General features: G+C 42.6%; 3 protein-coding genes and 1 pseudogene across 8 annotated transcripts in view; all 4 read right to left on the minus strand.

Annotated features, from left to right (window-relative positions):
• Positions 1–24: 24 nt before the first annotated feature.
• Positions 25–2,822, minus strand: LOC120449408 (putative alpha-L-fucosidase). The gene is made up of 6 exons (XM_039631864.2): positions 2,396–2,822; positions 1,624–1,765; positions 1,408–1,514; positions 758–1,234; positions 276–691; positions 25–209 (listed from the first exon to the last, which is right to left on the minus strand). The coding sequence occupies exons 1-6, from the start codon at positions 2,631–2,633 to the stop codon at positions 105–107; spliced, it is 1,485 nt and encodes a 494-aa protein (XP_039487798.1). The 5' UTR covers positions 2,634–2,822; the 3' UTR covers positions 25–104.
• A 394-nt stretch (positions 2,823–3,216) lies between these two features.
• LOC120450321 lies at positions 3,217–4,652 on the minus strand. Of its 2 annotated transcripts, none has more exons than XM_039633282.2 (2): positions 4,515–4,652; positions 3,217–4,451 (listed from the first exon to the last, which is right to left on the minus strand). In XM_039633282.2, exons 1-2 carry the CDS (start codon positions 4,523–4,525, stop codon positions 3,344–3,346), a joined length of 1,119 nt encoding a protein of 372 aa, XP_039489216.1. In that variant the 5' UTR covers positions 4,526–4,652; the 3' UTR covers positions 3,217–3,343. The 2 variants fall into 2 exon arrangements, with proteins under 2 accessions (XP_039489216.1, XP_039489217.1); XM_039633283.2 differs by having other exon boundaries at positions 3,217–4,424; positions 4,515–4,651.
• Positions 4,653–4,745: 93 nt separating this feature from the next.
• Positions 4,746–25,054, minus strand: part of LOC120450319 (MOB kinase activator-like 2) — a 40,273-nt gene continuing 19,964 nt past the window's right edge. For 2 of the 5 annotated variants that reach the window (XM_039633281.2, XM_039633278.2), the window contains exons 2-4: positions 9,187–9,347; positions 7,577–7,673; positions 4,746–7,509 (exon numbers count right to left, since the gene is read on the minus strand). In XM_039633281.2, coding sequence (XP_039489215.1) covers positions 6,444–7,509; positions 7,577–7,673; positions 9,187–9,347 — 1,324 coding nt within the window. In that variant the 3' untranslated portion in view covers positions 4,746–6,443. Of the gene's footprint in view, positions 7,510–7,576; positions 7,674–9,186; positions 9,348–9,444; positions 9,789–16,172; positions 16,351–23,720; positions 24,844–25,054 lie in introns of those variants that run through there. The other 3 variants (XM_039633279.2, XM_039633277.2, XM_039633276.2) reach the window with 3 other exon arrangements.
• LOC120450324 lies at positions 9,783–15,903 on the minus strand (annotated as a pseudogene).

Consider the following 25,054-nt stretch of genomic DNA (forward strand, 5'->3'; position numbering starts at 1 on the left):
TCGCATTGAAAGCCACTATGTCTGTTTAGTTCGCATTGCAAGTAACTATGTCTGGTTAATAATACATTGTAAAATAATGTAACTCTATGTTTAAATGGCCATCACTACGCTATAGTTATTTTGAAAGTCCAGGCAAAGTCAAGGCCTCGTTTATCGATGTGATTTTTGGGAGGAAACTCGATGTGCAGCCTGTTGTGCTCCGCAGTCCACTAAAGAGAATGTAAAAGAAAAGAAAGTTTTGTAGCATCCATCACTTGGTGGCTTTCGTTACATACCTTAATTTTGGTGTCCTCCATGCCCAGCATGACCACTTGGGTGCTCTGCTCATTCAGGACATCACCACCAGTGCCCATGTCGATTCCGGTCAACATTATGTTTTGGAACACGTTGATGTCCTTGCCCAGCGGATAGATATCCAGTTCATTGGTGTCGTACGGATACTCCAGCACAAATGCGTAAACGGTGACTTTACCATCGATTGCCTCCGCCTGTCGCGTGTACCAAACATTTGCGGTGATGGTATCATTCTGATAGATCCAGGGTTTGCTGCCGTATATAGCCTCGCCATTGAACTTCAGCCAGCGACCCATGTCCCTGAGACGCTCCTCGAAAATGGGCAGGATGGTGCCAAACCTGGTTGGTCCCACATTGATCAGCACATTGCCATTGCAGCTCACAGTGGTGACAATCTCTGCAGAATTTAAAGAGAGAGAGTAGTATAATATGTTAATTAATTTTATGTATTAAATGTACCCACCTTTGATGACATCCTTGGAGCTCATAAAATCCTCCAAAGAAACATCGAATCGCTGACCCCAGCTGGTGCGATCCAGCGTGAAGGCATTTTCCCACTTGTGGGCTTGCAGAACGCCGGGATTGAAGCGATCGGCACAATTGTAGAAGTCGCCATGCAGACAGGCAGTGCCGAAACCCCAGCGATCGTTGGTCACCACCGTATCCCGCACTGGACTATCATTGTACAGCCAGGCGATGAACTCCTCGGAGCGCCAGTACTTCGCTGGCGCCTCCCAATCGCCATCAGACCAGATGATCTCCGGCAGGTACTGCTGCACCAGCTCCATTTGCTCCGGCCGCACCTTGCGCTCCACAAAGTGCTGTTGCATCAGCAGATGCAGCTTGTCGTCGGTCCACAGTGGGTTGAACCACTCGAATAGGGAGTAGTAGAGTCCGAACCGAAGATTGGTCTCCTTTCGAATGGCGGCGGCCAGTTCCTCTGGGAAAATGGAAGTTTAAATCAATTTTACTATAAATATTAAGGAGATCATCTTGTTCGTTGCCTTTAGTTTAAGCTATAGAAAGAAACGTGGTAAGGGGTTTCTAGCTATGTCTTCATCCATATTGTTGACCACTTTTTGTCTGGGATTAGCTACTATCAGACCCACTTACTGACTATGTCCCGCTTGGGCCCCACATCCACGGAGTTCCAACCGTAGCTGTTCTTTGAGGGCCACAGCGTGAAGCCATCGTGATGCTTGCTGGTGAGCACTACATATCTGGAGATGGGAATTGTGATGAGGATTAATGATTGGAAGAATTCTACAGATGACAACAAATAACAACAGATAACAACAGATAACACCATGTGTGTGTGTGTGTGAGTACCTGGCTCCGCTATCTTTGAAAAGTAACGCCCACTTGGTGGCATTGAATAGCTCCGCTGTGAATTGACTCGCGAATTCCTGATAAGTGAAGTCGGGCTTGTAATTACGCTGCATGAATTGAACGTATTCCGGATTACGGAGATCTGAAAGCAAAGTTATATTATAACGGGTGTTTTTTTTAGAGGTATAGAACTTTAAGTTGGCATTACTGTTCAAGATGGCGACCGATTTAACAGCTGTCAAGTGATTTATTCTCAGTTTGGTTTGGCAATTCGTCATGCGTGCTTACAAAATCCAACTCGTGCAAGAATTGAAACCAAACGATCATCAAGCAAGGCGTAGATTCGTCGAATGGGCCCAAAACGAGATTGCTGTTGTTCCCGATTTTTCATAAGCCTCCAAGATCTTGTGATTTAACACCGCTAGACTACTTTTTGTGGGGCTATGTAAAGTCATTGGTCTATGCGGATAAGCCACAAACGCTAAACCATTTGGAAGACAACATTCGCCGTGTTATTGCCGATATACGGCCAAATATTGGAAAAAGTCATTGCAAATTGGACGTCCAGATTGGACTACATCCGAGCCAGCCGTGGCGGTCATATGCCAGAAATCATATTTAAAATGTAATGCCACAAGATTATCTTTCATGTCAATAAAATTCATGTCAATCGAATAATCCATCGTTGTTTTATTGCAATTTAAAGTTCTATACCTCTAAAAAAAACACCCTATACATATTTTATTTCCGATTGCTAATCAGGTATTCATACTTTTCCAGTTAGTCCAGAACCACTCGGATCCAAAACTGGGCACTGAGTAAACACCGTAGTGCAGAAAGATGCCCACCTTGGCCTCGTCGTACCATTGGGGCAGTGGCCTCTGGTCCAAGCTGGCCCAGTTGGGCTGGTATCGCGTCCGTGGACCCGGCACCTGTGCGTCGACAAGCTCCGCTCCAGAAATCCAAACGACGATCAGCGCCAACAGAAGCGTCCAAGCGGAGATTGCCATTTCCTCAATTAGCCGGCGATTTGATTTTTGGCTGACTGTGATGCGACCGCCTCGCTTCGTGATCCAAACTCAACTGGGAACTGTGTTTTGAGCGGAGAGTGATTCTCTGAGATTGCCGGCTTCAAGCGAAATAAATTTGCCTTTGTGAGTGTGAGATACAAGCACTTTCACATCGGGATGCATCCGAGTTACACATGAAAACAAATCAAGATCATTTTTCATATTTACTTGAACTAATAAAAATATTGCGGGATACTACTACAAGAAAATTAAGCATTAAAAACAGTAAAACAGAGAATGGAAATTTGTATATAACAACGAACAAAAACACTTTTTTGAGTATTTAAAGTTGTGAATGCTGAAATGGTGATAAGAATGCTGTTTTGTGCCGATTTGTTTATCAGCATTTCTAATGTGTAAACACGTTTGGTGGGCAACCAATTTCTGAATCGGACGCTTATATTTACGAATGCAAAAGATACTTTTAAATTTCTATTTCTTCATTTTAAAGCTCAGGATAAATAGCTTCCGCTTTTGCTATAGAGAAACGAGAGAAAAAATGTTCACACATGTATAAGCCTGCTTTTTAAAAGAAATTACATTATAAATTCATATAATTTTTGGCCTTAATAGCTAAAACAAAGCTTCAAATTTGTATAAAGTACATCTGGGATTGGATACAAGTGCGTATATATGATTAGATGTCGGGATTAGATGTCACAGTGTGCAGACCAGGCGCGGTATCGTCGAATGGGTCGGGGAAGGAATTGCGAGGTGAGCGAAGCAGCTGTTAGATGCTCGCGCGTGTAACTGCCACCCATGGTAACGATGCGTCGGGACTCGGAGAGTGGAGGTGTCTGATCCGTGGTCAGCTGGTGTTCCTCTTTGGCCGAAACGCTGTTCTTGGCGATCTGATACATGTGCTCGTACTTCTCGGCCAGGCTAAGGAAACCGCATTTGCCGGGTCCCTCGTAGAACTCCTTGGGCGACAGCTTGCCAAAGTCTATCAGGCCAATCAGATCAGCTACATAGCTGGGCTTCTTTTCCTCCTTAATTACGATGCCAGAATTGCTGGTGCTTGGAAGCTCCGATTCTTCAGTTTCCGCATCATCCGTGGTGGTGGTGGTGGCGGGGGTTTCAGTGGCATCCATAGTACCCACCTGTGTCATGTTTTCCACATCCTCGATATTATTGTATTTTAGGTACATTTCCAGCAGGCGAAAACGATCTGCCTCCGATATTTTGCTAGCAATCACTTCTATGTAGTGTTTGAAGACGTCGCAGCTAAACTCGTATACGCCCGAGTGGTCCATGGTGTTCTTAAAGGTGCACTTGATCTCCCAGGCCATCTGTTCTATCAAGGACTTGCGATTCATGCGATGAGCACACTGGAACAGGCGAAGTAACTCGCCCATGTCAAAGGTGTTTTTGCGCGTCAGCAACTCCTTCACACAGTCCTCTTCGAGGGGTTGCACCAGATATTTGTTACCAAACTCGCACAGGCGAATCAGAGTATCGAATTCGTACTTCTGCAGCTTGTCGTACTCATAGCCGTAGATGTAGTCCCGGAATTTCTCGAAAATATCCGGCTGCACATCGTTTAGCCTTACAACACCGCTGGTGGACTCACTATAGTCGCCATAAAGCATGCGATCGAACACATCGGAGGCGCTGCTGAAGAGCAATTTGTGGCAGGCAAAGGATTGATTGCTACCGCCCTCCTCCTCAATGATGAAGGTGCAATCCGTGTGGCGACTGGAACGACCGAGCTCCACGAGGCAACTACGCGACCTGGAATTTGGGGATGTACGAATGGGCCTGCGATTAAATAATATAATGCCATCGTAGAGGAAATTCACATTCCTAAGCCTAACTTCTTACCAGATACTCATCTTAGCAGGGCGATCCAGCTTTTACCGATGATTTCGAACAGTAAATTTAGCTTATTGAAAATTGTGAGCCTAGAAATGTCGAAATAGGTAAGCGAACTGATTGACTGTTGTTTGATTTAGAAATCCATGAAAATTGATGTTGGTTTTCATTTTGGATTTTACTTTTGTTAATATGTGATATTAATCCCACCATTTATAGCCAGTAATAAAATATCACATCTCAATTGAACATAACAGTTTATTTTATTATCTTCTCTCATGCTTTTGCCATGTTTGCTTTTATTTGTTTTTGCTGACTTAAAAGGTTTGTCTTTGCATTTAATTCCACCTGTATTCTATTAATAACTCACATACCTACATATAAATACATGTATCATTTGCCTTGTGTTCTTTTTGTTTTTTGGTTTTTTGTGTTCGAGTTCATTGCATCGCTTTTAAAGTTCAACAGATTGAAAGTGGGTGTCGTTAAGAGTATAGTTTTTTTGTAGCTTAGGCCTGGACAGCAGTTCAGTGAAACTGGAGTGGATCGAGTTGCAATTATCTACATCGGGACAGGTGAACCGTTGTACTACACAAAAATTGGCTTCTAATATACTAAGTACGTCGAGCGCTTCTGTTTCTGTTTCTAAAGTAAGTTTCTTTCATTGCCATTGGTTCTTGTTATGGGTATATAAACACAACACAATACAGCACAACATACAAGTCCCGTCTGTTTAATTGGTTAGAAATCCGAAGCATAAATCTGTTATCTCCCTACATATTTATTTATTAAATGTTTCCAATCATTGCAAAAACTTGGTTTAAAATTGCCATACTTTAACAACGTGTGGATTGTGATTTCCGCTGCATACTTTTCGGAGATTATTCGGTGCGATTTGTGGGTGTGGGTGTGTGTGTGTGAACGTGTGTGGTACGTAAGTTGTGACATATTTGGTGCATACCGATAGGCGCCATTCTGCTGTTTGTGTAGTTAACTTTTCGGTGCATACTTTCAGGCTGGCTGTGCCAAGTACACTGCATGTAAAATACGGGTGAGTTAGCTATTTTAAAACGCGTTTCACCGCCTAGTAGAATATGTGTGTCTATATTCCTGAACAATTGAACCAGTAGTCGGTCTATTTTAAAACGTGACTGCTTAGATTCGAATTACAACACAATATATTACAAAATAATGTAGTTACAGTTCCTTAAACAACAACCAACTAATTGGAAGCCTACTAAAAATCGTTACTGAAAATATATGAAAAAGTAATGTCACTAGAAAGTGCTACGTTTTGAAACAACTATAATCATATAAGTGAGGTTTATTAAACGTATTTCTTGAGGTAAATAATGTATGAAGTTTGGCTTTAAACAATATTTAAAGAGAACCAAGCTGAAATGAGAGCGTTCTGTTGCTGTATAAGTTTTTAAAAGTGAACTCTTGTCATCTTTTGTAGCAGTTCAAAACTCTTTATTATGGTTGCCTTGAAGGCGTTGACTTTGCATTTGCACTCTGGCTTCAGTCAGGACATTTTATTTGTTGCAGAAGAGAAAGGTTAAAATACGTGTAAAGCATAAGCACGCGACAACTCTAAACTCTATGCTTGCAGCTCTTCTCTGTCGTTCTATACAATAAGTACATATCTAAATCAACGTTACGGAACTACGATGCCAACTTCGATTAGCTTTTGAATAACTTAGTAGCTGTGTGTCATTTATGTAATGCCTGCGCTTGTTGTTTGCAATTAGCTGTTTATGCATTTTAATGTTTTCTCTTTTTTTTTTTTTTTTATTATTTTTACAATATTTTCAACTTTAGGATCATAGAAGTAACATTAAATAACATTTTTGCGTAAATCTAGTATTTCTAATGTTTTTTGTTGTTGCTGTTGCTGCCGCTGCCGCCGCTGCTGCTCTCTTCGTAGCTACTACCCCACTATGCCGTGGTGGTCGAGGACGCTGCTGCAGTTGCTCCGCCAGTGGCTACCCCTGTTGCATTCCCTCCGCCGCCTGCTGCATTGCACTGTATGAGTCCACTGTGCTGTTGCTGCTGCTGGTGCTGCTGGGCCGCGTGATGGTGGCCATGGTGGCCATGGTGGTGATGATGGTGGTGATGGTGATTCAGATTATGATTATTGTTATTATTGTTGCTAAAGTTTAAATGTAGTGCGCCCGCGCCGTTGTTCAATGCGGCAGCATCCGTGGCACCGATCGCTGCCCCAACCCCACCCGCACCCGCACCCGCTGCCGCTGCTGCCGCCGCCTGAGGAACTGCCGAGGTGCAGTAGCGCGTTGTATCACCAAATTCGCCGCTGGTCAGGTCGCCCAGTATACCGCCCAGCAATCCGCTGCTGCCCGCTGGCTTGCAGCCCGCTCCCGCCTCGGGTTGCGTGCAAATTGGCGGCGCCACCGCATCGCCATCGATTAGGGACACCGATGCCGAGGCGGATGTGCTGCCATTGTTGCTTTGTGAATTGACGTGCAACGCCTCCGCCGAGGAGGTGCTGTTGCTGCTGCTGTTATGGTGTTGCTGCTGTTGCTGCTGCTGCTGCTGTTGCAGCGCCTGATGGTGGAGATCGCCGGAGGAGTGGTCATGGACCGACGACGTCGTGGAGGTAGCATCCTGGCATCCACCGGTGTCATCGGTGAGGCGCAGGGCCACCTCAAGGTCGCGCAGCACGTCCGTCTCCTTCTCGTCGATCAAATTGAAGCGCCGATGCAGAGCGGTGAGGTGCGCGAACGTCAGATTTAGATGGGTGTGCAAGCCGAGCAGCGCGATTTCTCTGAAATGCGCCGCATACAGATGCGCTATCACATGAAATTGCAAGCGTAGTATCTTCCGCGCAATCGACTCAAACGAGCCGGGGAACTCGTTGGCGTATTTGGTTGGGAATATCGACTCATCGCTGACCGTCTTCTGGGTGAACGTCATCACATAGTCGATGTACTGTGGTGCTGCGACGCGCGTCTTCTTGCCCTTCTCGTCGAACCATAAGTACGTTCTGTCACAAAGAATATATCACTTAGTTAGTACATTTGATTGAACAGAAATATGGGATCAGTACTCACCTGTTGCCGGGTCCGGTCATGTCAGCGCAACCGGATTGTGTACAAAATTCACTAATAGTTCCATAGACCAAATTCACGTGCTCAAATAGAGCGAGGGCTGCAAAGAAGGTAAGAAATATTGATTACAATTGGAATAGGCACTTTATTAAATAACATATTGTTTATCTACTGTTTAAGCTATAATAGAAACGTAAGTAATAAATACTTAAAAAAGTTGTGTGGCTTTAAAATTACAGTACAACAACCTGCTTTATAATGGCCAACTCTTCGTTTAATAATAGCTAGTGCACAGATTACTTTTAAAGCAGAAGCAATCTTATCATCGAAATTCGACGGCTGCGGGTTTTATTGGTTTCTTTCAGTGTCTGCTTTCCAGTGATAAGGCCCAGCAGTGAGCATACGATGATATTTATTGAGCGGAACCACCCGGTAAGGTCAATGCCGACCCAATATTGGCACAAGTGTGTGGAAGAGCTGCATTATGAAATACCAGCAGAAATGGAAATTGGAGCAAAATAAACCGATGGCTTAACTCGCTTTCCTTGGCCCAAGTCGCAGATGAGTTTGGAGAAGGCAGCGAGAGGCGAGGGGGGAGATGTGCCTCTGAAGTCAGCAATTTCAAATATTAAATTTGCATATGAACTTGCAGCTGACGCCATCGGGCGACGTGAAATGACCCTGATCATCGTCCACGACAAACAGTTTGGCTTTGATTGTTTTTCCAAAACCGAAGGGAGGATGATGATAATGAAAACGCTGGAGGACAAAGAGGAGGTGGGGCAAACGGAGGGCAGAGGGATTGCTTCTGGTGGCTACAATTTGCTGATACATTGCCAATTATTTGCCTCATTTGAGTCAACAAAGAGCTGTGTAATTTGCATTCTGCCACCCAGCACACAGATTATTTACAAGATGATGTAATTTCTCAAAATCGATTCGGTTCTCCTCCGCCCAATGATGTAAGCAAAAAAGATCCCTTCAGGCGGTGGGGCAACCAGCCAATTAGGCTGTGACTCACCGTATATTGGTTTTGCGATGATATTAGACGTCTATTAAAACGTAATTAAAGCAGTGAGTGGATTTATTCAGCAAGAAATCAACTGAACGGCATCTTTCAAAGCCAACTTAGTCTTTTCCCTAATTTGAATTCAGAGGAAAATATCCTTTTAAGTTTCTACTACAATAAGCTTTTAGAAACAAAGAAATGGCCTGATGTGAAACTTTCCAGACTACCCTTGCACTTCTTAAACTGCAGCCAGATAATGCTATCGTCCAGACAGAAATCTTCTGTTCAAGTTCATTGGCTGGACGATAATGCACATATAGTGCACCGTGGGGAGTGCTTCGTAAATCGGGGCACTCGACCGTTGCCACTGGCGATTAGGCTATCAAAGTTTTGCCAAACAGCAGCTGACGACGCTCGTTAAACTCATTTGTAAATCACACGATAAAGCTGCCAGCAACAATGAAGCCAAATGACAGATGTGAGTAAATAGAGGCAATTTGGAATGAAATCCGAAAACAGCGAAAATCACGTGAACTTTAATTGGCAAGAAGTGGGTGGCAATGAATGTATTCTTATATTTTGAAGTTTCAGTTTAGATACTTACTGTGTGACGCTAGCCATTCATTGTAGTCCAAACCAGCTGGAAGATCCACTAGGGCTTTGAGATCAGCTTCAGGTAATTTACGTTCTAGGACACTTTCCTCCAAGTACAATTTGGTGTCTGTTGAATTTTGATCGCCATCGCGTTCCTTGCGACGGGCCTTGCTGTAAATACAAAAGATAAAATCCAATTAAGTAAAGAATTTTTCAACTAATAAGAATTTGAATGATAAAAGTATGTAGATCTGTGAAGGAGTCTCACCCAGCTACGCATAGAAAACTATCAACTGAATCCTGAGCATAACGGTACAGGGTACCAATGGTATCACCGATTTTAGAGGGTATTGTCGTCACTTGCCACATAAAACGAGCGGTCTTCAACAGACATTTAATCACATAAGAAGTTTGGGGCGGTGGGGGCGATGCGGTGGTTGTTGTTGTTGTTGTCGTTGATATCGTTGAGGTCGACGTTGATGGCGAACTTTTTAGCTTTTTCTTTGGATCCGATTCAGACACAAACGTTACTCCTATTCTTGTTGGCACCTTTGAGCTTAGAGTTTCTTTCATTTTTTGGTATTCTTTACGTTGCTTTGGTCATCTTGCCTCCTGCGATCCGTAAGGGAAACATTTAGCCCAAAAACAAACCCAACCGATCCGAACCAGAAGCAAAAGCAAACCGAAAGCTCCGTAGCGTCCAAGTGACTGGCTTCAAATGTTATCGCTTGAAAAGCATAACCCTCTGTCCGCTACAGAAAAAAGAACTCGTGGTATTCGTTGGAACTCAGAGAGAGCGAGAAGAGTGTCCCAAGTGAAAACCTATGAGCTAGCACTGTTTTTCATTGATAGATAAGGAGTTTGGACGCCTTACAACATTACTATGTCTTAAGAAGGAAAAACCTGCGACCTTGAAAACTAAGAAGTCGGTGATATCAAAACAAGACTTTCAAATTGGTTGATATCATAAATACATGACATTCAAAAGCCTCGAGAAATTCCTGAGGTTGAGAGTTTCAAGGGCCTGACTAGCATGTGCTTAAGAAACCCCATGAAAACCAATTCTTTATATATTTATATATATATATAATAAATATTACAATAGTGACGCTTTCTACCATAAGAACGTATAAAAAACTTCATACTCGTGGTATCTTTTTCGATCACGTGCCTTCTGCTAGTTTCAAAACCGCCTCAACAAAAAAGAACAAAAAGCATAATGCTTATCAAAACTAAGAATCAACAAGTCTTTTCATATTTGCTCTCATACTGTTTATATTTATGCAAAGAACTCAAAAATAAAAGAGTGTGTAGCCGTGCTCATGGGCATGACCGAGTTTAATAAACATTTATCAGTCGAGCGGAGAGACGGTGGCAAATGCGACTCTTTAGGCATTTAAACAAATAAACTTAGTTGTGATTATAATTATGCCACCCACCGCCCGTTCTTCCCGCACGATATCGGCGAAGCGTGCTGATAAAACTCGAAATGCCTACGTCTATACATATACATTGGACTATATACATATATATACATACGTATATATAGTTATCGTGTGTACATTTGAATATCAGACAATTGTGCGCTTTTGTTCACCATTATTTGCTGGGAGGCGGCGAGGCGTGGAGCACAGGTAACAGTTAACAGGTAACCGCCAGACAAGCGACTTTCCAGTTCAGTTTTTCATTCAGATAATGCAAATCCGCCCGCATTTAAGTGCCACATGAAGTGGCATGTGGTTGGGTCATGGGGCATGGGGCATTAGCGGTGGCACTCTAACTAATAGTTATTATATCAAGTGCCAAATAATGCCAAGGACCTCCGCATTGCACAGCGCTCATCGATCTGTGCCACCTTCGTTTTTGTCGCACCAAATTTGCGTGTCAGGTCAGAGGCGACGAAAGGTCGACGTGGATGGATTGTGCTCGCCTTCCAATTTAAATGGCCGGATGCAGTCTGCGATGGCACACTAAGATTGGCGGCACTCTAGGCGCGCCCTGTACCCTGTAATCAAGGACGTGGAGCACTTGATTCGGCCGGAAATCTAACCCTTTTACTCACGCAAACATACATATACTTGCAAATTAAGTGCATGGACTTTCCTTGGTTAATTTTGGAAAATATTTACTTAAAAGGGTTATCGTAAACTCAACGCCTGGCATAAGTTGTACGATAACTCAAAAAGGTTGAAGTTTATTCTAACTTATAAAGTTCGCACTACAAGAACTCTATTTAATGCAAAAAAACTAAGGATTCTTGTACATCCGTGTTACATTAAATCAGGTTTAAAGCCAACTACATTCGATTTGCAAACTTTCCCTTTCCAGTTCTCACCCTCCGCTCATGTGACACATTTTTCAAGATGGTGAACTGTAAAACACGTTCACTGGGAAAAGCTCTTAGTCGATTACCGATTCGTGCGACGACTTTATTACTCCTCCGATCGAATGGGAACTACTGGCAAACAAACCATTAACCCACACTCACACACACGCTCGCACACACAATTTACACACTGGGCCAATCAAAGTGACGTGTTGTGTGGCGCGATAAGTCGACTTCTCTCGCTTTCTGGGCAATTTCACAAGAAGTTCCTTGGTAACGTCACATACTACACAAGCCGCATAAAATGAGGGTTTTATGGAGATCCCCGTATTTCTTTTTTTTATCACATAAACACCTCGCTTCCATATCGCAGAATAGGCCGCAAATATATTGGCACGTTTGGATTTTATATCGCATTTCGTGCGGCGTCGCTTCGAGTCGAGCTAAAGCCTAAAACTAAAGGCCACAAACATCGAAATGGAAAGGTATAGCCAAAATGGGTGCATAAAAAATTCGTGATAAATAGAATTGAAATTCGAACTAATCATATTGGCACGAAGAGCGGCTAAATGCGGGAGGGTTTGGCTTTGGCTTTGACCTTGTCGCAGATAAGGCGAACATAGTTTGAAATATTCAGAGAATCAATTAGCAAAAGGAGAAAAGAGCCAAGGGAATTTAATATATATATGTATACCATAAATGGTCGAGAACCTGACCTAATCTTATATTTATTATTGTTCTGTTCAGCGCATCGGGCGATTCGCAGCATATGGCCCAAACACCAAACACCGAACAGCCATCACCCCAGGGAGCTGGCAAAGCGTAGGGACTGGCAATTGGGCCATATGAGCCCCATTAGAGTGGCCCTGAACACACATGTCCATTTACCTCCCACCTCCACCCTTCTACCGCCCACCTCCGCACCGCAACTCCATCATTTTAGATAAGCTCACGGGCTTTCCCGACTTCGCTCTCGTGTGCCATTTACCACGAAAAATTATTGCGATAGGCCTCGCTCGCCATATGCAACGCACAAAAGCAATCATCGTGATATTGATCTATCAATTAAAAGGCTTTTGCTGTTGCCCCATCGCACGAGATATTAATTGTAAATAGGTGGTGGTGGCAGCTGCTGCTTATCATACACATATGCATATCATTCTCGAAAATCGCCAGTCACTCGAAAATTGTAGACAAAAGCGTTCAACTTTCAGGTGGCTATCTCTGCTCCCATTTAGCTAATTATACAGTTTTACTTGGATTTGGTATAGCAAAAGCGTGACTGTGATGTACACACATTCTTAATACAGTCTTAAATTTTAAATAAATATTTTTCAATGATTATTTCTGCTCCACATGATTTTCATTTGCTGGCAAATAAGTTTAATCGCTGCAATGGCACATTTTGCTCTGATATTTAAACGTTTGATAAATTGTTAAATTGAAAGTAAACATTAAAGAATTTCAGCATGACAGGACTTCTGCAAAATTTCCATCCGCATGACACACATATGGTACACAAATAACAAACTATGTTTATTCTGATGTTTCTATTACGAAATACATAGCTCTTTATGTTGATTATAATGATGATGAAATCGAGCAAATTGCTCGACGTACTAACTGGGCTGATTATTACAGAAGAACAGCGAGCGAAATTGAAAATGGAAATATTGCTTAATGTCAGACGATGTCTAAACTACGCCCAGAAACAAAGGCACATCCACGACAATAGACAATGGAAGACGAAGACCAATGTTTTCCCCGCCTTTTGCTCCTCCGCACAGTGGTTTTCCATAACTGCTATCAAGTGTGTGCAAGTGTTTAGCTATATAGCCGCCTATATACGACTCCATGTGGGTGTGCGGGGTTATTGTTGTTGACGATGTCGAAAGTAACTGCAGTGTAAGTGGCCGAAGGTGTTGAAATTGCCATAACAACAACCACAGCGGCGGAGATATAGCCGAGTCGTACGATAAGTTAATAGCCAGAATGCAGTCAACAACCAACCAACAACCGCACTGCCAAAGACAACAACAAGAACAGCAATAAACGACTGATAAGATACAGCGAAAAACGAGGAAGAACAACTACCACACAACTGCCCTACTAGACAGACAGACAGACATGGCACTTTGAATATGTTCTTCAAAGAAAAAACATTTTATTTGCTTTGAAAACAGCGTAAGCACCACGAATTATTCAGAGATGATATATTTTGTATGGACACTACCGAAAATAAATCAAACTAGAACCAGTTGGGAATCATAAGTCGCCCTACAAGGCAAGTGGTTTGACCTTTTATTTCAACATATTGTGCTATTAAAGAAATATACATTTGATTCTGCTAAAGTGACAAAATTTCAGGCTTTCAGGCTTTCACTGCCTGAATTAGCCGCTAACTTGGTTGACTGTCACCCCAATCATGACATGATGGGGATGATGTAATGGCCTGGCCATAAGCACGGCCTGTCTAACTAGCTCCGTCTTGGGCTCTGTCTCCCACAAAATATATGTATATTGTTGTGGTCTGACTCTGGCTCTTTGTGCTCAACACTCGCGACGAAAGGGCCCAGTTCAAGATACAGAAACTGAAATAATAAAAAAAAAGAAGCCAAACTGCCGAAATGAGCATGGAAACGTGACAGAATAATGGCATCACATAAACGTCTCATTGATACACGATAGCTCTGGGTGCTATTGAAGTAAATGGCATACATAGAGGCCAGACACCACGCCGCACAAGCCAAATGTGGGCCAGCAACTCTTTGGAGCCCAAGACGCAAATAGAGCTGGCTTAAATTACACTGCAGTTCGAGATAAGTTAAATGAAGTGCACCAAGTCAGCATATTGGTTTCCTTTCTGATCCTTGAGTCTGATCTAATTTAGGTCTCAAGAAAGATCAGTCTTTCAATTCCAAAGAGTGTACAACTGATAAAGTGGGCATTCTTTGATTTATTCTCTGAAACAACAGCTCGATTTGCCTTAAGGGGGGATTTGTACTGTATCAAGATTGACAATCTCGGCGCCAATTTGCCATTGCCATCACTCAGATGCAGCAGCATCTGTAAATGTATCTGCATCTGAAACCGGTTGGAACCGTTCACCCGCCAGATATATTCATACAGAATGCATAATAGCGGAGGCGGCACTAGAGGCCACTCAACCGGGCGCGAATTACGTCATCCGATCGAGCGGTGCATTTATCCAGTTGGATTCACACCATTCCGCACCGCACTCACCGCAACTGGCCTACTGGACGAGTGTTTATTTTGATTGGCACGGATGGTAATTGTCTACTGGGCCCAGAAACCAACAGCACACCTTTGCAAACAGCGTCGCAGTGTAAAAAAAAAGCAAAAGTTGGTCAATTAATAGAATGAATATCGAAAGGTTTCCCCAAGTGCGTATAAATTATCATGGCAAATCGGGCGCTTAATTAACCACAATTGCGGGGTGGCCAGACATATGTACTATATACATATAGACGATACACACAGTCAAGTACAAAGACTGGCGATGTGTCTGCCCTCCTTTGATCGATGTCAATTCGTGAGTCAACCGAATGCATGAGGCACACATGGAAAAGCGGGAAAGTGCACGGAATAAATCGTAGTAAAGCCTATTAAGCAAACCGTGAATGACAAGTCAACAGCCAACCTGTTGCCATCGATAACGATCGGCATCGAATCGATCTACGTTTGCACATAGGTGGGCAGCTTATCAGTTTTTCATTTTGGGGATACATTGTGTTATCACATAGTAGCATAGCCTCAGGTTATTTCCTCTCGTGTTTTTCACGGATGATGACTAAGACTTTTCTGATCAGCAGATTGCCTACATGAGTCACAGCACTAAAAAAATTCCAAGCCAAGCTGTAAAATTAAATATTATAACATAACAATATGCGTTTTCTTTGGCGCCAATTATAGCTATCAATCAGCGAATCAAGAGCTTTTTTAAACACAACTCAAGATAAGATTATTTGATTGGATGGAGCTTTTAGATTGTATACAGAAGCAGCACATTAACCAATTAGCTGAATAGATATAAATACATATATGTGCCACTATGCAATTGTCACAGAGCTGAAGTGGCCACAGAAAACAAGTGCACAGAAACTTGAGAAAAAGAGACAACTTGGCGACAAATCACCAAATGCAAATTGAAGGTTAAATCGCGGGCGGGTGGCCGGTTAATCGGGTGTCGAACGCGTTTTTCAAGTCCATTGAAACAATCGGGTGACGCGAACACTGAAGCTGCCGTTTGCCTTTGCCGTTGACGTTCACGTTTGCGTGAACGCTGACGCAGACGCCGGTTGTGGTTCGATTTTGGGCACAGAAAACAAATCTGACCAAGCTGGACCATTCAAATCACTACTTTGGCACTATAGCAATCACATTTACTTTGCATTTGCGAATAAAATGTGGTATCACTGGCCAAAACACTTGATTGCTTAGAATGAACGTGACACAGCGTTCATTTCAGCCTCTGAAAATGAACAAGTTCATTTGGGTTCATTTTCAAAAGTGATCACAAGACTGATCCACAATTTGTCGCTGTGTTTTCTTATTTTGTTTTGCTTTGACTTGAAGTTCACCCAGTTGTGGACTTGAGTTGTTTTGCTTAGTTGCTTTAGTTTGCTTCATTTGTTGATTATGACGCGTACCGTTAGCCGAAGGAAATGTGTGATCTCTGATTGTTTTTGTGCGTATTATTTTCCGATTTTTATTGTTTTATTTTTTGGTTGTTTTTATTGGCAATGTTAATGGGCTTCCTTTGATTTTGGCTTGTTTTCTTCTTCTGTTTTTATTTTTTTTTTTAACTGCGTGCGTGCGCCCGCCGTTCGGCAGCGGAATCAGAAGACTGTCCGTCTGTCGCGACGCGCACCTTTGGCGCGGCGCAGCGCGCTTTGATTGTGTGCGCGGGAGAGAGAGGGCCCGAGCCATTGCCATTGCCATTAGAGGCGAGAACGAGAAAGAGAGCGAGAGAGTGAGCAGAGTACACACATAAATCAGCTGTTCCGATGCTCTCCCGCTCTCGCACTCGTGTTCTATTGCTGCACTTTGAATGAAATTGGTAACGGCAGTTTGCATTTGAGCTTTCCTATCGCATATTGCACATTGCATATTGCATATTGCGCAAAAAAAATATAACGAAGCTCACATAAATTTTGTTATGCAAACACGAGTCTCTCGGTTCTTTTCGCAGCCTCTTTCCCTTCCTATTTTTTTCTACTCCGAATGACGCAGACGAATGTCCCATCGCGATGTCGATGATGACTGCAGAAACAGCGACAGAAACAGGCGAAGCATGTGTACAGTGGAGCCTGGCTAACCCAACCCAATGTCACTGAGTTCAGTCTACGAATATTGCGAAAACTGCAGGCTTTAAGTATTCATAGCATACATAAGGGGGCAAAATTAATTCTTATCTTTTAAAAGATATTTAAAGATATATTGGTTTAGAAAATAATTGATAATAGTTTTAAAAAAAATATATACTTTTATGTATATAAGTAATACAACTTTTATAAACTCCTTATGACTCTTTAAATGCCCCATTTGACTTTAGAACATTATGAAAATAATTTATTTCAAAGACTGTACTGGGCAATTAAACAGCTGCTTGCCAGCGGAATAAACATCAAGTTGAGATACATAGAAGGGCAGAGAATGCGAGAGCGGGAGGGAAAAACGCTCGTCAAATTGCCTGTTTGCCCCATCAGCGCTTTCGTTTGCCTTTGCCAAGTTCAAAATTATTTAAAACAATTAATATTCATTTTGTTCCGTGTTGTTTTCAGCCTGCTCGTTGTGGCTTTCAATTAGTCTTGCTCAAACTGATGATCATTCCATTCCCCCATCTCCCATCTCATACTGTTGATGAAGGTGTCACAAAATTGCAGCCATAAATTAATAAAAAGAATCAAAAACGGCCAAATGACTCGAAATTTATTCAATTAGGACTGCACAACATGAATATAACGCTAGGTTACAAGAACATTTCAAAGTGTTGGCGACTATAATTTACGCGAAATTATTTTGGTAAAAATGGGATGATTCAGATCCAAATGAAAGTCGTTTATGGTATGTAAGTATTTTTAAACAAATCAGAAAAAGACGAAATAGTATATAACTTTTACCAAAGAAATGTTTAACTAATTTCTGTGCCTTTGTGATAAAAAGTTCTTTGTTTCGACAAGTAAAATGATGAAGTGTACTACAAAAGTGCAACAAATGTAAAAGCATTGCAAACTAAACACATTGTGCGTCTATTTATGGGGTGGACTATACAGGGAAGTAAATACCAATTTAATTATATTGTTTTCTGCACAATAGCAGCGGATTGCACATTATGCCCGATGAACTAGCTGCATTTGTGGGGCGAATTGTGGAGCTTGGGGTTTTATTGATTTTGCATGTTGATGTTGATGTGGATGTGGATGGGGATGTGGTGTGGTGGCGGACAATGGAGCAGCTGTGGCACAGAACAGCTCATGGCGAACGCATTAATCTATCAGAGCCACGCTCCATTTACGCGGTAGACAAGCTGTGGGAGCGGCTCCACACCCCCCAACCCACTTCACCCCACTCATTACCCCCCGCCGATCCCAACAAATGTGTGCCACAATTAACAATACAAAATTACGCATTAATCAAGCACAAAGACAAAAGTTTACCGTCGTACAAATTAACAAAGATAAGTGCACTGAGGAAATCAAATGGCTCATTAACATACATATATTTCTTTATTTGTTAAATAAAATAGAATTTTTTCTATCACATCAAAAGTGTTTACGATTTACAAAGAGATTTCAAGATTAATTAGTGGCACTTTCACTGGTTCTAATTGCTTTTGCGATAACTACCTGCTTTCTCTCTGTGTACCAACACGGACATGGCAAAAAGAGCTTAGGAAATATACATTTTAATTAACGTTATTTTTTTGTCAATGGCGGATGTCGCTGGATACACGAACGGATGACAGTGGATTGAGTTTGGGAAAACGGCCAAAAGCGCCGATATGAATCAGCTTTTGCCAAAATGTGTATGAATCCCAATCATGTTTCCTCTGCCCCCATCTCCCCCCTATATGCCCCCATATCGCCATCTCCTTCTCTGTGGCACAAGACAAAAGCCCCGCCAATAAATCGAAAAGTACCGTTTCGCCCGTTTGGCAATGCGGCACCCATTCAGCATACGAAAACATTGGCAAACAGTTGGGTACCGAGTTCCAAAAGGAGGCATACTCTGTACATAAGGTGTATATAAAGGAAATAAACTTTTAAAGGAAGATCCTAGACATACTTGGTATATACCCTTAATATGCATACACTATATAAAGTCGGAAGTATACCTCATTCTCATTACTTTCTTATTAATTTATGTATATAACCCGATTATCGTTTATATTTAGAGATCCAGAACAAGTTCCCACAATTTATGTATTTCTTTGAATGCCACAAGTCCAGTATGCCCCATTACAATTTAATAGATGGGTATAACTAGAATCGCCTGCTGGGAGAGCGCCCAGTTTTCGTGCTGGGAACGAGGCAACTGCTGACTGACTGCAAACTGGTAACTGCTAACTGGTAACTAGCTTCTATTGGCCAAGAGAGAAGACGGCTTAGACGAGCGGCTCTCTCTCTCGCACACAGCTGACGACAGCAGCTGTCCGACGTGCAGCAGTGTGTGTGTGTGTGAATTGGGTGAGTCATTTGGCCCAGACCCCACCTCATTACCCCACCAACTCCGAGCCCCCAAAGCCCCACTGCCAAAGCATCGGAGGTGACGACAACTGACATTAATGTTGCGCTGATGAAGACAAAAGCGAGAGACACAAAATAATAATAATAATGGAAAGTATTTAAAAGAGAGACGCCTCAGCTGGACAGGTAGATGGATGGCAATCGGGCAATCACATGTGGCTAAATGGATTAAAAAGCGGCCAAGAGAGCGAGCGAGAGTGCCAAAAGCTGGCCAACACGTAAATGAGCCACAGCCGGAACTTGGCTTGAAGTCAAGGTAAACTTTTATGGGCCTCGTCGTTACTCACTTTTTCCGTTTCTGCAATTTTGCATGCGGGTGAAATTGAAAACACAATACAATACCATACAAATACCATACAAATACACTGTAGAAAACCCATAAAGACTTGGTTTTATGAGGCACCTGTATGTGGTAGCAATTACTTGGGGCAAAAACAAACGAAGATGGTTTATAAAAACTAACAAATGATGCTCTTATTTTAATGAACTTTAAAGGGGTCCGGGTTGGTCTCTACGTTTTTAGGTCGAACTTAACGAGGTTCAACTGCTTTTTGCAGCTGGAGGAGACCACATATCCTCAAGATATTACTGACATTTTAATGGAACTTTAATAAGTTTGATTAAGCTGCTCTTTTGGCCTATTTCTTGTAAATGGGCTTAAGAAAAATAAGAAAATCTTCAGATGGAGTTTTTTTTCGCTAGAACTTAGTGCAACACCTATTGTTTCTCTGGGCACACCTGCAATTATGTTGAAAGCAAGTTCATGAGGTTGTCAAGTCGCCCATTGTCATCTTTTTGGCTTGAGTTCTGGGAAATGGAAATTTCCGTTGACCTCTGCCGCTTTGGCATTGCTCCCCCATTTAAACCCAAAGTCGTGTTCCAAATCTCCAACATTCGCCATACGCCGGCTAATGGGCAAATAATTACAGCCAGCATCTGGGCAACTAACGTTATCCGCCGGCTACCGTTGCACAATTGTCGGCCAACTGCGACCGGGGGGTCGAAATTGTAGGAACCCAGTTTGTTTAATGGCAATTGTTGCTCCTCTCTCAATGGACTAATTGTTCTCAACTTTTGATAGAGCTCTCGAAGTTCCGTTGATTTTCAGAGGTTTAATCTACTGTTTGGGGTCGAATCAGAGGAGTGAAATGAACCCAGTTGGGTTTCTTGACCAGGCAATATTACTGGGTGGTATTAGAGAAAGCACTCGTTATGAATATTGCAAAGAAATAACATTTTAAATGTGTGCCAAGACTTTGTTTAAAGGTTCTGAAAAGCCATTTAAAGCTTCTGAAAGCAATAAAAGAACTAATGCGAAGAAACCTTCGCCAGTTCTAATTCTTGGAGTCCCTGAGAGCTAATTGCCCGTTCTCCATCGCTGAATCGCTGGCTGGCCGTCAGTCGGGCAATTGTAATGAACTCCAGTTGGATACCTTGATATGCCTGCTGGCTGCACTAATTCGAGCTTGATCCGCAGGCGCTTTGTCTTTGTCTCCTCGCCAGCTGTTCCCTTTCAGTCAGTTAGTCAGTTAGTCGGTTAGTGAGTTTGCCAGATTGTCAGTTAGTCAATTCGTCAGTCATTAAGTGGTCCAGTGCGTGGAGTGTCAATGAACGGCGGCGACAGAAGCTTGGCATCGCCGGAGCACCTGTTCTCGTTTGAATATACCTGTGCCCAAGGTGCTGTGACAGCTGCGGGTTAAGGCCCAGATGATTAGCAGTCGGTAGCACTAATGGATGGGAATGGAAAGCTCAAGTCTACTGCTCCATCTAGAGTTATATCTGGAAATCTTGCGCTCATTCTTCGCTGTCGCCCTGCAAAAATTGATTGCTCGTAAATCGCAAATCAGCAAAAGCTAAATGGGCAAGCTATAAAAGTCCGGCATACAAAACATATTAAACTGGGACAGGAAATTAAAACGTTAGCGACCAGCTGGAGCAGAAACGGTAACAGCCAACGGAGCTCGCTCCCCAGCCATATGATAAAGCCCCCAAGTTGGGGCCAAACATGTGGAGCGAAAAACCCAACGAGCCAAAGTTGAGCAGCTGGCTAAAAGGGCAGGGGAAAAGTGGCCAAGATTAATAATGCCCAGACATGGAGCAAGAAAATGGGAAAAAAGTGCAAGTAACATGTGTGTATGTACCTTACTGGACCTTTGGAAAGGCATTTGGTGCCCAGGGGGAAAATAATACCCAAGACTTGGAGGCGGTGTCCACCTCCTTCGTTAATGAGCTGGTGAAACTCTTACAAGAAAGCGAACCAATATTTTAGCTGGCTAGACAGCTTAAGGAATGAGTGGTCGAATGAGGCACATTTTTTAGTGTGCCCAAGAATATATATGATGCCCCTTGTACTTTAGTGTGACCAAGTGACATTGTATTAGTGTGATTTAAACGTGCTAACCACTGATTGCCAATAAGAAACCATGTTCGTACATCCTACTCTCTTTTTTAATTAGCATATTGGCATAGTGTGAGAAGCAGGAAGTTTTTGAGGCGTGAACCAGTCACCAAGTGGATATTCCTTTGTCTTCAATTACCTCCAAAGTACAGTTGGCCATAAAGAGGTCTTCGGCCGACCGAAAACAATATTACTCATTTATAAAGAGTGAAGTTTTTGTCAGTTTTATATTTGTTAAATTTTTATTTGTTTACATAGGTTTTTTTTATTCAAATTTTGGGACTTCTTGATGAAAACCAAAGCAAATGAGACAATCAAAACTTTTGAGCATTATTATTATGTAAATTGTGAGCTTGGAGATGGAGTTGTGTTGGGGCCTGGTAGCTTAGTGTGCCATTGACACTCTCTGTGGGTCTGTCGGCTTGTCAGCCTGACAGGTTTATCATTATCATTTTCATAATGCGCCCCCTAATGCGGCACCGTCTTCCCTCCACGAACTTACTTAACAAATGTCTGTTGTTATGCGGTTCTGCCGCCTCTTCTTACTCAGTTTGTATGCCCATACTGTTAGTCATTGTTTTGGGGGGCGGTGGTGTGAGTATATGTATAAGTATGTGAGTATGAGAGTATGTGAGTTGCATGCACAAAGACGACCCTCAAACAAGTGAATAAGTTGTTACTCAGAACGTAACTCCCACCTGCGGCTCTTGTCCATCTTGCCGTTTAATAGAGTATTTCTATTCTACTGCTGTGGCACTTATGCATACTCATGTGTGTCAATATTTGGTTTCCTAACTAATTATCAGTTCAGCGCACTCTGTGAGCTCGGTGGCAGAGTGTCAACGCTTTGCGGTTGTCTCACCTCGGTAATTTGAGAGTTCGTTTAACTTTGCTTTTCAAATATAGCCAGATCAGCAATCACCGAGCAGCACCTAAAGCTCACTGCTGATGAGAACCGTTTAAATTTGGGCATGGTAAACAAGGAAATAAGTCAGCATCAGCTGTTAGGTTACAGTTTCCATTTGCAGAGCTCTGGTTTGGTTTGGGTCACCACCTAATTCTGGTGACCTTCGTGGCGCATTTTCGATGCCTTTAGGCCTAGCATATTTTAGTTGCATATATTTAGTTGGCCGCCTTTGTTTCGGCTTCTATGCGTGTTTGTTTCTTGGCTGCCTCCGCTCTTGTGATGTTTTAATTGCCGCTTGAACCTTGAATTTGCACCACAGAGTGCTTTTGGTGGTCACTAAATAAAATAAAAACTCTACAAAAGCCGCTTGAGAAATGCTCGCAATTAAAGCCATAAAAATGAGTAAATACCACATTTATCTCTAGCTTTGCTCTGCTTTTCGCGTTCTTTATTGTTCATTTTCATTTCGGCTTCCTTTGTTCGACCTCTGACACGGGTATCTTAAGTATTTCCCTAATGCGGACAAATTATAACTTTGTGCAATTCTGCGTGACGTGACCTTAGAAAGTTGATCGCCGCAGAGTGAATGCTAACGAGCGTAATGGCGATGGTAATATACATTAGCAGTAATTATACAAATCCAAATAGTAGTGGGCACTCACAAACTGGACCATAAATCATTCTCAGGATGGTATAACTATTAAGTAATAAATAGATCTCCTAGAGAAACTAATGTAGTTTATACTGTAAAGAGTTGAAATACATATGAAGTAACAAGTGCTATTATATATAATAAAACCTGAGTTTATTTATATTCTTAAGTATCAGTATATTTTTAGTTCCAGTTTTTAAGATATGCTAATAATTGGAAGCGTGCCATAAGAAATTATCCAAAATGAGGTAATTAATAACACGGCGAACAATATGATTGACGCAACTGACGCATTATAACTGGAAACCTTGGCTACCTAAATGGGCGAAAGATTGGAACAGCGGCTTCTAAGACCGGATTGGTACTATGATAATCCCAATCACGAATCACAAATCATACGGTTCTATTGTGAGTCGCGAATAAAATTATGAATTCAACTCAAATGTCAGTTGGAAAGAAGAAGGAGGGAGGAGGTGGGGGGAAATAACTTACGCAACCAATCCGCCCAAGAAGGCAACTGGACCGCCGCCGATCAGGCGGATCTTTCGATGACAGGAATCGAAGAGGGAGGTTCGGGTGGGCGCCTGCGAGGTGGGTGACATGATGTTGTGGCCACCACTGTGGTTGTGGTTGTTGTTGCTGCTTCTGTTGGTGTTGTTGGTGTATTTGGTGTTGTTGGTATTGTTGTTGGTGTTGATACTGCTGGGATAATTCCGATCGCTAATGAGCAGTTGTTGTGCTGCACTGGCTTTCCACGCTTGTTGTTCGCTTGTTTTGCAATTGTAATTACCACTGTAGTCGTTGTTGTTGCTACTGGTGTGTCTGCTGTTTTTACTGTTTCTATAATGAGTGTTGTTATGATTGTTAATGCAACTATTAGACAAACTGTGGCTGCTGCCGCCACTGGTGCTGCTGTTGCTGTTGCTGCAGTTGCTGTTGATGCTATTGATGCTGCGGCAACTGTCGTCGTCGTCCGTGGAAGTTGCCAGTTGCTGCTGCGTCTGTTGTTTTGGCTTCTTGTTGCGCCTCAGTGCTGCTGCGAAATTGTAGCTGCTCGACTCCTTTTTCTTCTTCGGCTTCTTCAGCAACTGCTCCGAGTTTGAGTTCAACGCTGTTGCAAGAAACAACAAACAATTGTCGCCTTGCTGATAGGAAGAAGTTTGCTGATGCTGCTGCGGCTGCTGTTGCTGCTTGAAATAATATTCTGTGTCATGTGTCTTCTCTGCTGCGACTTTTGGCAACTTGTGTTGCTGCTGCCGGAAGCGTTGCAACAGCGTTTTCCGCTGCTGCTGCTGCTTGCCGCTTGGTGTTGCTGCTGCTGCTGTCGATGTTGCTGCTGCTGCAGATGCTGCTGTTGCTGCTGCTGCTGCTGTTGTGGTTGTTGTGGTCGTCTTCGTTCCGAAGCCGATTTGCACGATGTGCTGAGTGGGCGCTCTCAACATTATTCACTGTCACTTTTCGCTTTTATTCATTTGTCACTATAATTCACTCATTTGTTGTTGCTTCTATTGCTGCTGCTGCTTTTGCTGCTGTTAACTGATTTTGCACACACTTTAATCTTATTGAGTTTGGTTTTTTCCATCTTTCACTCTTGTTTAGGGCAAACTTTCTTCTTCTAAATGAAAATAAAACAAACAAGCCATTAGGTTTAAGCCCGAACTTTCAACTTTTTTGGCCATTCCCTTTTGCGTTGCTTTGGCGAAATGGCAAAAAGAAAAAAATGAAAAGATTGTAAACTTCTCGTGCTCTGTGGTGCTTGCTTAGTATGTGTCATTCATCGGCTTCAAATTTTTCCACAAAAACTGCAGAGTAAAACCAGCAACCTG

This window comes from Drosophila santomea, chromosome 3L, assembly GCF_016746245.2.
Source record: "Drosophila santomea strain STO CAGO 1482 chromosome 3L, Prin_Dsan_1.1, whole genome shotgun sequence".
In the NCBI taxonomy this organism is placed as follows: domain Eukaryota; kingdom Metazoa; phylum Arthropoda; class Insecta; order Diptera; family Drosophilidae; genus Drosophila; species Drosophila santomea.